At 42.2% G+C, this 11,043-nt stretch overlaps 3 protein-coding genes and 1 long non-coding RNA gene across 11 annotated transcripts in view; 2 read left to right on the top strand and 2 right to left on the bottom strand.

The window, feature by feature from the left end:
* Window positions 1-208: 208 nt before the first annotated feature.
* LOC123161693 (uncharacterized) lies at window positions 209-3,295 on the bottom strand. 2 transcript variants are annotated; one of them, XR_006480826.1, is made up of 6 exons: window positions 2,367-3,295; window positions 2,174-2,234; window positions 1,886-2,057; window positions 815-1,354; window positions 587-687; window positions 209-499 (listed from the first exon to the last, which is right to left on the bottom strand). It is a non-coding gene; the product is annotated as an uncharacterized lncRNA (long non-coding RNA). The 2 variants fall into 2 exon arrangements; XR_006480825.1 differs by having other exon boundaries at window positions 587-1,354.
* A 1,973-nt stretch (window positions 3,296-5,268) lies between these two features.
* LOC123163097 (L10-interacting MYB domain-containing protein) lies at window positions 5,269-7,957 on the top strand. Of its 3 annotated transcripts, XM_044580856.1 has the most exons (6): window positions 5,270-5,504; window positions 6,077-6,185; window positions 6,297-6,446; window positions 6,580-6,975; window positions 7,084-7,221; window positions 7,308-7,568. In XM_044580856.1, the coding sequence occupies exons 1-6, from the start codon at window positions 5,490-5,492 to the stop codon at window positions 7,349-7,351; spliced, it is 852 nt and encodes a 283-aa protein (XP_044436791.1). In that variant the 5' UTR covers window positions 5,270-5,489; the 3' UTR covers window positions 7,352-7,568. The 3 variants fall into 3 exon arrangements, with proteins under 3 accessions (XP_044436790.1, XP_044436791.1, XP_044436789.1); XM_044580854.1 differs by having other exon boundaries at window positions 7,084-7,957; XM_044580855.1 differs by lacking the exon at window positions 6,297-6,446 and having other exon boundaries at window positions 5,269-5,504; window positions 7,084-7,957.
* On the bottom strand, window positions 7,852-10,381 carry LOC123163098 (putative nuclease HARBI1). Of its 3 annotated transcripts, XM_044580859.1 has the most exons (4): window positions 10,002-10,381; window positions 9,179-9,209; window positions 8,733-9,088; window positions 7,852-8,640 (listed from the first exon to the last, which is right to left on the bottom strand). In XM_044580859.1, exons 2-4 carry the CDS (start codon window positions 9,207-9,209, stop codon window positions 7,939-7,941), a joined length of 1,089 nt encoding a protein of 362 aa, XP_044436794.1. In that variant the 5' UTR covers window positions 10,002-10,381; the 3' UTR covers window positions 7,852-7,938. The 3 variants fall into 3 exon arrangements, with proteins under 3 accessions (XP_044436794.1, XP_044436792.1, XP_044436793.1); XM_044580857.1 differs by having other exon boundaries at window positions 8,733-9,209; XM_044580858.1 differs by having other exon boundaries at window positions 8,733-9,227; window positions 10,002-10,091.
* LOC123163099 (uncharacterized) overlaps window positions 10,109-11,043 on the top strand; it is a 10,284-nt gene continuing 9,349 nt past the window's right edge. For all 3 annotated transcript variants that reach the window (XM_044580860.1, XM_044580861.1, XM_044580862.1), the window contains exon 1: window positions 10,109-10,958. The gene's annotated coding sequence lies outside the window, so the exon portion shown is untranslated. The remainder of the gene's footprint in view (window positions 10,959-11,043) is intronic.

The raw sequence follows: 11,043 nt of genomic DNA, 5'->3' as shown, positions 1-11,043 counted from the left end.
TTGCAAAAATAAACCTTTATGTGGAGCTACCTGGCATGATATATTACGACACCAAATAGTACTTTGCATACTTGTGGAACTTAATTTTGTAGGAACATAAGTACAAAGGTGTACCATAAGCATATCACACGGAGCAATAATCACAAAAGCAATATCTCCCATTTCACAATTCAAGAAATAAAATGAATTTATCAGATTGTTTTGCAATTTGCATATTTACATTAGATGATCTGAACTCTTTACAAAGGTAACCATGTTTGACATTTTTCCTTGAAACATTATAGAGCGGGTGTGAAAACATGATAACCTTCACTGACAAGAAAATAATAATTCTCAAATATCTGAAACCTCAAAGATACAAAGCTTGGATTGTCGATGGACTCGGAAGCTGATGCGGTTGGTATACTTCAACACTGGTTGTATTCAATGTTGTCCAACTTCATAGCAGTGTAACTCTTCAGAGTATACATCAAAAACTGATTCAGGCCCTAGCACAACACTACAAGAAGGAAAATGTCATAAGTAGCAGACACACGACAAATTCAACAACATCTATTAAAGGGATCTATACATGGGCGATACTCACTTCCCATTGCCATTCTCGAGCAAAAGCATGTTGGGCACGTCACCTGGAAAGCACCAACATGCATGAATTACGGTAGTGTGGGCAGTGAGCATAAATTTAACCTGCACAACGTTATCTACAATGACTCCCAACTCAAGTACGATAGAAAAATTGGTTGTTTTTCAATCTAATCTTCCAAAAAACATCAAACCGAGTATTGTGAAAATAAGATGGGATTAAACAATATACCTTTTCAACCTGCAATTCTTTAATCTTGACGATTTTCCTCACCCATCTCAAAGAATTGACAATTTATTATGAGGAAAGAAATATAGTGTATATTCGTCATTGACATGATAGAAAAGGAACACATCTCAATGAAACCAATTTGTATGTACGGACTGATCTAATGCGTCAAAACAACTATACAATCTCTAGACAGTTGAACGAGAATCATGCCTAATACAAATTATTACTTATATGCTTACGAAGATACTATGGACATGTTTACCTTTAACCGAGCCGCACAAGTGATCTTGAAGAGTTTATTCATTCACGGAATGATGATGACCATGTCGGCTCCCTCCGGTGCCTCCCGAACTGAACATAGGGGTGGTTGTCCTGAGAGACAGGTGGCGAAACATGACCAGTGGCGTATGATCCATAGACAGCAAGGCCCATGGCTGAGGATCCAAAGACGCCCGGATGGGCACTGTGGCAGTCCAAAGAGACAAACCAAGCTATGGCGGCCCCTTGTGTCCCGGATGTGTAAGCGGTCATATCCCAATTCTGCACAAACACAGAAAATATTACAACAGGAAATATGTGAACTTGCAATGTATAGCTTATTCTAAACATTTTTGCATTCGCCTAGAATGAATAAAATGTCAGACTGGAGCTAATCGACTGTCGTATATGAACTTAATCAAACCTTAATATATGATGCAGAAATATGTAGCAGTTTGCAGTTGATGCACGCAAATAAAAGTTCAGATGTACAATTAAGTAAAATTATCAAACAAACAATGGTGAACTCAAATATCAGTTTAATTTGCTACTGGATCTTTCTCAAAACCACGCCCTGGAATGAAGTGCTCCATCTCACAAAGCATCATCAAGTGCAACTTTAAGTTTCCAAAATGCTAAACCGATAGACCACCTCCAAGTTCCAACTTAATAAAACGTTATGCTCACACAAACCAAGTTAAAGTGAATCATTCTCTATTTGGCTTAGAACTGCTTTGCACGGGATAAAAACCATCTGTTCGAAGCATGCATGTCACCTTATCTTATATATAAAGCAATAGGCCAGTGAATTACCATGCCGACCTCAGCAGCATCGACAACAAGCACAACCCTATCCGCTAGCCCAAGAGCAGAAATCATGTCGTTAGAAAAATTGACATGCATAGGCGCATCCATGATATTGAGGCACAACCTTGACGAAATCCTATTTGCTTCAGTTAAGAGCTATATTCTCCTTGTTTCTTTCCTGCAGAACTTGGAATGAGAATCAGGAAGTAAAATCCAACATTGACATGGATGCATTTTGCTGCTAATCTAGTAATTGAAACAACTGAAAGAAACAACACTCCCAGAATGCATTACAGGATCGTGTAGCAGTCACCACAAAGGCTAACAATATAGAACTCGCCTAGGATTGACTTACCTGCACCACGAAAAAAACAATTGGATTAAAGAACAACATTCAGAAAAATAAAATAAAAATGATAATGAATTTAAAGATTGATAGAGGGAGAATATAATGCATCGTCCTGTATTTAGCAGCAGCAGCACATACACAGAATTTTGCAGCTGTAGCATACACAAAACGACAACAGTAGCAGCAATCTCCTCTTCCCCATCCACTGCCCTGGCCAGCTCCAAGCTCAAGTGCCCAACCACCACCGCCAGGCACTTCCCCACACACAGAATTTTGAAGATAATTAAACTGAAAATCTTTATCTTTACCTACCAGATAAAAAAATTTGGTTTTCACAAAGAAAAGCGTGAAGAAGTTCTTCCTAACCAGATGGTTCAATAATCATTGACCTTGTGAAACTTGATACACCTGCACAGCAACACAGGAAGATGTAAAATTTCAGAGATGAGGTTGAATATAGCAACAACAAAAGGAATTGGACGTCAGGAATCAGGTGAACCGAGGCATGAACCGACGTCGGCAGCGCCCTCCATTAATCTGCTAGGTCGGGGGCGCATCGGCCCACTTGCGGGAGAGGCAGGGAGGCGGACATGGCACGACATTTTGGAGGGAGGCGACCATGGCATGGGACGGCGCGGCGGCTGCGCGCGGCGCCGGCGCTCGGGAAGACGGATAACCATGGAGGCCCGCGGAGCGAGGCACAGACTTACAGATCTGGTTGCACAGAGGCCCACTTGCGGGAGAGGCGGGGAGGTGGCCATGCCAGGTCGTTCTGGAGGGAGGCGACCATGGCATGGGACGGCGGCGGCCGAGCGCGGCGCCGGCGCTGGAGAAGACGGCGGACCATGGAGGCCGCGCGGAGCGAGGCGGAGACGCACGGATCTAGCCGCTCCCAGGTCAGATCGGGCCGCAGTGGAGCTCCACATCGGGATCCATGGTGTTCCATCGGGATCCATGGGCCAGAGACAAGATTTCTGAGAGAGAGGAAAGGAAAGGAGAAGGGAGAAGAGGAGAGACAGGGCGCGCGGGAGGGCTTACTGGACGAAGGCTGGAGGTCGGGAGCGGTGGCGCTGGACGCCGGAGTGAGATGCAAGCCAAAGGGAGAAAACCGTGATGGAGAAAACCGGAAGGGGGGAAAGAAAATCGAGTGGGCCGAGAGGTGTTGACAAACGTAAGAGGGGAAACGGAACACTACGTTTCTTTTATCTCTACTCCTAATGGAGCAGTTGGTAGCCTCGCTTCCAGGTTTTTTTTCGTCCCACCTTTCATGGTTTTTTTGATACCTGCTCCCACCTCACACTGAGCCGCCACGAACCGAAAAAACCTCGTACCGAGGCCCCCACCCGCCCCCACACACTCCAGGGCCTAACCTCGTACCGAGGCTCCCAGTTTCGTCGGTTTTTTTCGTTTGGTTTATTTTTGTCTCATCTCTCACCACCCCTCCCACCTTAATTTTTTCTTCTTCCCACTTAAAACCGAATCACGTCTGATTCTCCTTCCATTTATTCGTGCTTGCTTTGGCAGGTGTCGATTCAATTCAATCATGTAAATATTTTGGCAAGTTCTGATTCAGTAAATCGAGAGCAATCAGCGTAGCCGGATTCGATAATTGGTAATTGAAATCGTAGGCAAGAGATCTCCTCGTCCATCAGTGCGAACTTCCTTTTTTTTACAATATGAGTGCCACCTTCTTAGCGCCAAAGTGTAATATATGGAAACATACTCAATGAATTATAACAGTAATTAACCCAATTATTACATACCAAACATCAGGTACGTCATTAATTCGCTTCCTTTCCTTCCCTTCGTCCCTCAATCCCACGCTCATGGCGCTATAGTGGCGGAGTCGCCGATGGCGACGAGGACAGCCCGTGGCAGCCCCTGAAGAACTAACACGACCCAAGATATGGGTGAGTTCTCGTGATCTCCATCCTACTCCCTCACTTCCTCCAAATTCCTCGATCCCGTTCACGCTCTGATCCGAAGGCCGATGCTGCTCTGTCCGATTGACAATGCAGGTTCGGGATCGTTCCTTTCAGCGCCCACTCTTGGTAGAATCGGCAGCATGCCATGCAGATCGATCCCGGCCGAGATCACGGGATGCTTGCACAGGGCTCGCCAAGATTGCTATTCTGAACTTTTTTGTGAACAAATGAAGAGTGGGACAGGATCCACACTTGTGCTAATATACTTGTGTAGTTGCGGGTTTTGTTTTAAAAATCCAATTGTTGTTTATCTTTTGTCGCTGAAAAATGATTACTAATTATGACATTGATTTTATTTCTTCTGGATGTTGTATATTCTTGGATTGAAGGGACTCCCTAACAAGGTGAAAGGTCAGGTTGCATCTGCATGTCGTTCTATACTTGTTTACCTGATTACTTGATGTATAATTTCACATGGGTAAAGTAAAAATATTTAGCCTAATTTAGATGATGCAATCAGACGAAGAATGACAAGGGGCTTGTACAAATTTCTTGGGAGAAGACAACCCAAATTTTGGCATTGGTCGTAATCTGGTAGTTCTTTAGGTGAGTGACACATTCATTTGAAGAAGCACGAGCTGGAATCAGACACCTATTTTTTAATGTTTGCTGCTTATTATAACTTTTTCTAATTGAACAAGAGTTTTATGTAATAACCTTATAGAATAGAGAGCCATGCAAACATATATATGACATTTTTAACTTGTCAAGGAGAATATGCAGATTAACTTTTCATGAGTAGTAGTCCTCTTTTGTTAACTAAAATTACTTAGTTCTCATGTACGTGGGTAATTTTAGAACTTGGAACTTGGAAGTTGATCCAAACAAAGGAAACAATTAGGCCTTCTTTGATTCATAGGATCTTTATAGGATTTTCATAGGATTGTAATCCTATGGATTTTTTCCTGTGATGGTTGTTTGATTTACAGGGATTCAATCCTCAGGAATATATCCTGTGGAAGTTTCCCTTCTGTATTTCACAGGAAATTTTCCAAGAAGTCCGACCTCTCGGAAAGAATCCTGGCGGGAAGAAAAGCGCGCGCCGCTCGCTCACCCACAGTTTTCGCGGTAAATAACAGGCTTCGCGTACCTTATCACGACACCACATCGGCAGAAAACGCAAAACAGCAAACCCTCCTCCTACAGCACTGCTTTTCCCCATCTCATTCGCATCGACCTAGTCGTGCTGCGCCACGGCCGGCCGGCCGGCCGCGCGGCCCTCAGCTCAACTCCTCCGCTGGAGGACAGGCCTCTTGCGTCTGTGCTCCCACCCGCGATGTCCAGCAACAAGGTACTTTGGGGGCCACTCCAAAAGCTAGATCTGGTCCTCCCTTGCTTCATATGATAGCTAATTGAATTTTTGTCTTGTTGCTCGGCATCAACTACCATGATTTGTAGCTACCATACACACATACGATTGATTTTGATTAGTATTGGCTTGCAACGTATTGTGGATTTTTCTCCCGTTTTTCAGATCTGAGATTACTATTTCGGGATTGGGGATTTTCTTTGCAACTACAGGTCTAAATATTTTCTCAGATTTGAGTTTATCCGGTAGCCTACCAAATGACATGTCAGGCCATGTCCTGATGCTACTCGTATTGCTAGTTTTCTTCTGGTTCATTACCACTGTATGAGTATCATGAGACCGTTTTCTTCATAGCTATTAGATCAACATATATATTTTCTTACGTTTGAGTTAATTCGCAATGCACATAACATATATAGGAACATGGTAATTTGTGTGCGCGCACAGGGCACTAAATTTTCATCTTCCATGGATTCTCTTCTGCACAAATATCATTGGCGCCCTTGCATATGTGCTAACAGAATGTATGCTAATTAACAGTCTGATGCATGTAGGTAGCTGATCATTGGTGCCTGTCAGAGCGACAAGGTCATCATTTGCAATCCAATGGTGCAATTGATCTTGAACTTGATGGTGGGACTGCAAGTCTTCATCCAGAAATAGGTATGCTTTGATGTTTGAATGACTTTGATAAACTCAGATGTGCAATTTTATTTAGTTGTGACGTGTCATTGATTTAGAAACTAAATTTGTTCACCTATTTTGAATATTTAGGAGTCACAAAAGGTAATACTCGAGTCAAATGGAGTCCCCAAATGGCTGATCGATGGTGCCTGTCAGAGCGACAAGGCCATCATCTGCAATCCAATGGGGCAATTGATCTTGAACTTCATGGTGGGACTACAAGTCTTCATCCAGAAATAGGTATGATCTGATGTTTCAATGACTTTGATAAACTCAGTTGTGCAACTTTATTAAGTTGTTATGTGTTGCTGTTATAAAAAGAATAGTTGTGATGTTTAGAAACTAAATTCGTCCACCTATGTTAAATATTTAGGACTCACAAAAGTTAATACTCGAGCCAAATGGAGTCACCAAATGAAGTTGTTCCTTGTTAGACTCTTAAAAGATTATGATGTGCCTGGTTTTCGGACACATAATGCTTGGAGTAAGGAGGCATGGACAAATATTGTTTCTCGACTAAATCAAAGGTTTGATCAATCATTTACTCTCAACCAAGTCAAACAAAAGGAGCAGGATCTGAAGAGAGACTATCGAAATGTTAAAGAATTGTTGGATCAAAGTGGCTTTGGATGGGATAAGGACAGAAAAATGGTTGATGCACCAGATAATGTTTGGGCAAGCTTTGCCGCTCGTAAGAACAACAAGGATGTCCTGCAATGGAAAGAAAGGTCATTCCCCCTTTATGAAGAATTAGCTCCACTCTATGAAGGTGACTAACACACTGTTGCCATTTACATTGTAGCTTATTTTTCTTGCTGTCTACACTTTGCATATAAGGTTTAATTGTTCTAAACAAATTTCTGGAACTATTCTGTAGGTCGTTATGCTGAAGGGAGAACTCGTCGAGGCTTGGACCATTATACTAGGAAGAGGAAGCATGCACCAGTTCCCTCATCACAATCGACACAAGTGACGGATCTGTATCAATCACCATCACCTACCATGCCAGCTGCCGGTGAGTCAGATATGCAGTTTACATTAGATGAAAAACTTGACGAGTTCAATTTGGATTCTCCCCCGCACCTATCTACACCTATTCAGCATGTGCAAGCCCCGCCAAGATCTACACAAATGGAGAAACATGACACTAGGCGTGGGAAAAAACAGAAACGTGGTGCTAATGATGATTTCCATGAGAAGTATCTAAAACTGAAGAAGGAAGAAATTGATCGATTTGCTGCAATTGAGGAGAAGAAGCTAGAGGACCCCTGCACCATCAACAAGTGCATCACAGCAGTTGAAGGGTTGGAAGGTTTACAACTAGGAGATATGTTGATGGCATCAGATATCTTCAAATGCAAGGAGAACAGGGAAGTTTTCTTGTCATATTCTACTAATGAACTACGACTGGCTTGGCTTAAAAGAGAGATTGCGCGTGCCCAAACTACCCATCAAAATTAGCCATTGTGGTGATCCACTGAGACCATAGGTTCTATTTTAGGGAAGCTTTTGGTCTGTAGGTGTCATATATTTATGTTTAGTTCAGTTGGTCATAGAACTGACCATGATGGTTTAGTATATTTTGGTAGTTATGTTGAGAGGCTTTTGGTTAGGCATGCATGAAAATTTGTAGTACTATTGCAAATTTGAAGTCCAAGAATGGTATTACAACTTGCATGTCATATTTCAAGTACAAGAATGGTAGCTGAACTTGGATAACATATTACATATTCTATGATCTTTGTGATACATACTGTGCCCACATTTGTTGTGCTATATCTTCTCCCTTTTGATTCCCAGCTTCTCTAGAGTAATTAAATGCATGTATGTCATTATGATACTTGTGATCTCCACTTGGCACATCAACAAATTGTTCTTGGTCAATCTCCACAGCAGTATTCTCAGGCCAAGATAGATCTCCATTATGCAAACGTATGAAATTGTGAAGCACACAACTAGCAACTGATATGTCAATTTGTTTGGTAACAGAGTAATGTGAAGCCACTCTCAATATTGGAAATCTCATTTTTACTATATCAATAGTCCTCTCGATATGGTTTCGGAGTTGTGCATGCCGTAGGTTGAATAATTCCTTGTAATTTCTTGGCCTTTGGCGAACTCTCCCTTGTTCTTGCAGGTGGTACCTAGTACCACGATATGGTGCCAGAAATTGTGGTGTATTTGCATAACCAACATCTACAAGGTAAAATTTTCCGGGGGGTACTTGAAACCCATGGTTAAGTGCATCTTGTAGGACTCTTGCATCTGAAGCTGATCCCTCCCAACCAGCATGTACATGCACAAACTTTAAATCAAAATCGCATGCTACCATAACATTTTGTGACAATGTTTGCTTCCTATTGCGATATGGTTCTTGCTCATGAACAGGTAATTCCAATGGAATATGTGTACCATCTATAGCACCGATGCAGTCCTGCATAAATATAAGTACATAAGCCATATAATCTTCTCCATAAAATTTCGAAATTATGTTATTTGAACTTGATCATAAGCGTGCATACATACCATAAAAAAGGGGTAGAACTTCTGTTTACTCAAGATTGGATGCGGGTGTAGGGAAGGTGGACGTATATATACAGAATAGAGTTCTGTAATTGCATTGAGCACTTCTCCAAAATAGCAACTTATTGTTTGTCCACTATGCTGAAACCAATCTGCCAAAGTATCATTTGTTGCATTCTTAGATAATGCATACAAAAATATAGCAACTTGTTCTTCTACTGAGACATCTCTTCCATCAACAAGGCGATCATTCTCGCGCAGTTTTTGAACCAAAGCTTGAAATATGTCAATCTCCATTCTGAAGTGCCTTTTGCATAGGTCTTCATGCCCATTCAAAATTTCGTTTACACGTCGTGCACCTGTAAGTATTGAAGTGTGCATAGGTCTTCTTGAGGAATGAGAGGGTTCTTCTAAAGTAGGAAGAACAAAAAGAGCAAATTCATCCTCACTTTTTGATCTACGACTGTAGCTTGGATCCATCTGTTATGACAAACAAGCCTGTGGAAATTAGTGAGCTGCGTCATGACTTTACAAGTTTAAATATAATCTGCTTAATTAGCATAGTTAGACTTCTAGTAATTTATTGGTCAAACAACAAGGCTTAATTCTGCCATGCTAGTCACATCGTGATCCCAAATAACTTTGTCATACTCTGGATTTTTTTGGCAGATAACAAACAACAAGGCTTAATTCTGCCATGCTAGTCACATCGTGATCCAAATAACTATGTCATACTCTGGATTTTTTTGGCAGATAACTGATACGACTTAGCGTAGATCATTCTACTGTGTCATGATATTAAGACAATATTTCTTTTCTTGCCTTTCACCTCAACATATGTTTGAATCAGTTACAGAATGCAAGAACTAAAAAAGAATATGGCTTTTCATGCTGATGGTTGTTGGTGACTTGATGATTTTGGGTGGTCGGCTAGGATGAAAATTGTATCCGGTGCTGTCGATTTTCTTGATATGGACTGAATCAGCGGCGGAGCTTCATGGGGGCCAACCTGGGCGGTGGCCCCCCCAGCCCAAGAAAAAATCACCTAATACACGTTAGTTTTTGTGCTGGATGTTCAGTAAAAACAGGCTAAACCTCATAGTTTTGCCCCTCCTTGGCCCATTGCCCCTCCAAAGATTAGGCCCAAGCTCCGCCACTGGACTGAATGGCAGTGGTGGAAACATGTACAGGGCAAAGAACTAAAGCAAAGGGAATGTATACATGGAGAAGATCTAAAAAAAGCAAAGGGACGTGTACATGAGAAGAACTAACCTCAGATTTGAGAGAAGATCAAGCAAGTATGAGAAAACTTCAGCTATCACCAGCAAAGACTTGCATGTAACATGTTCTTGGCTGTATGAAATGGAGAGCTTGTAAAGAAGAAACGTTGTGCTTGCGTACGTATATATATATCCTGTTGTAGCCTAACGGCTAGCTCAGTGAGTAACGGCTACCTGTTTTGAAAGCACACCTTTCAAAATAATAATATTATAATGCTCTAAGTTCATATGCTTTTCCTATGCTCCCATCAAACACCCCAGTTGTGCCAAACCCTATGTTTTCTACTTCCATAGGATTCAGGTGGGTAGGGCATGTCAATCCTCTAATTTTCCTATTCCTCCATTTTTCCTTTCCTATGAATCAAAGAAGGCCTTAACCTCTACATCCCGTATCTAATAAGATGGATATGTATGAGAATATTAAATATACTATTAACGTGATTAATATTGAACTCTTAAAGTTAATGTGGCCCCGTTGCAACGCACCGGCGTTCTTCTAGTAGATAGTAGAGATAGAGATATAATATAAGTAGAGATACTATACTACAGTACAAGAAAAAAAAACTCGAGTCACGAATCACGACCCACAACCCGGCCCCTCCACCCCAACCCCCGGCATGGAAGCCGACCGCGTTTTCGCCGGAGCCATCCGGAAAATCCAGTCGCGCCGAAGCCAAATCGACCGCCGACGGACCCGTCTTGATCAAGAGCGCCAGCGTCTCTTGGATAAGCAATCGGAGCTCCGCGGCCGTACCGAAAAGGGTGTAGCCATAGGAGCCTCGGGCAATCTTGAAGCTCGACGTATCAAGAGCGAACTCCAAGATCTCGAGAAAAAGTACACCCGTCTCAACCACGAGGAGGCAGATCTCCGCAGGGAAGAGCGCGACATCGACCTCCACCTCGGCGCTTGTCCCGCCGGCCATACACCGTCCTCTTCGCGTGAAACTAGGTAATGACTCCCAATATTGTTGATGCAGGTACCCTAATTCGGTCACCTACACCAAATATTTTACAATATTTTGTTTGTAAGAGTA

This window comes from Triticum aestivum, chromosome 7B (genome assembly GCF_018294505.1).
Source record: "Triticum aestivum cultivar Chinese Spring chromosome 7B, IWGSC CS RefSeq v2.1, whole genome shotgun sequence".
NCBI classification, from domain to species: domain Eukaryota; kingdom Viridiplantae; phylum Streptophyta; class Magnoliopsida; order Poales; family Poaceae; genus Triticum; species Triticum aestivum.
This window is presented reverse-complemented; position numbering and strand designations above follow the sequence as displayed.

Coding starts and splice junctions, on each gene's coding strand:
- LOC123163098 (XM_044580857.1), bottom strand. CDS start 9,209: ATGGATCCAAGCTACAGTCGTAGATCAAAAAGTGAGGATGAATTTGCT. Junction 8,641..8,732: donor AGTTCTACCCCTTTTTTATG/GTATGTATGCAC, acceptor ATATTTATGCAG/GACTGCATCGGTGCTATAGA.
- LOC123163097 (XM_044580854.1), top strand. Junction 6,186..6,296: donor AAGTCTTCATCCAGAAATAG/GTATGCTTTGAT, acceptor TTGAATATTTAG/GAGTCACAAAAGGTAATACT. Junction 6,447..6,579: donor AAGTCTTCATCCAGAAATAG/GTATGATCTGAT, acceptor TTAAATATTTAG/GACTCACAAAAGTTAATACT.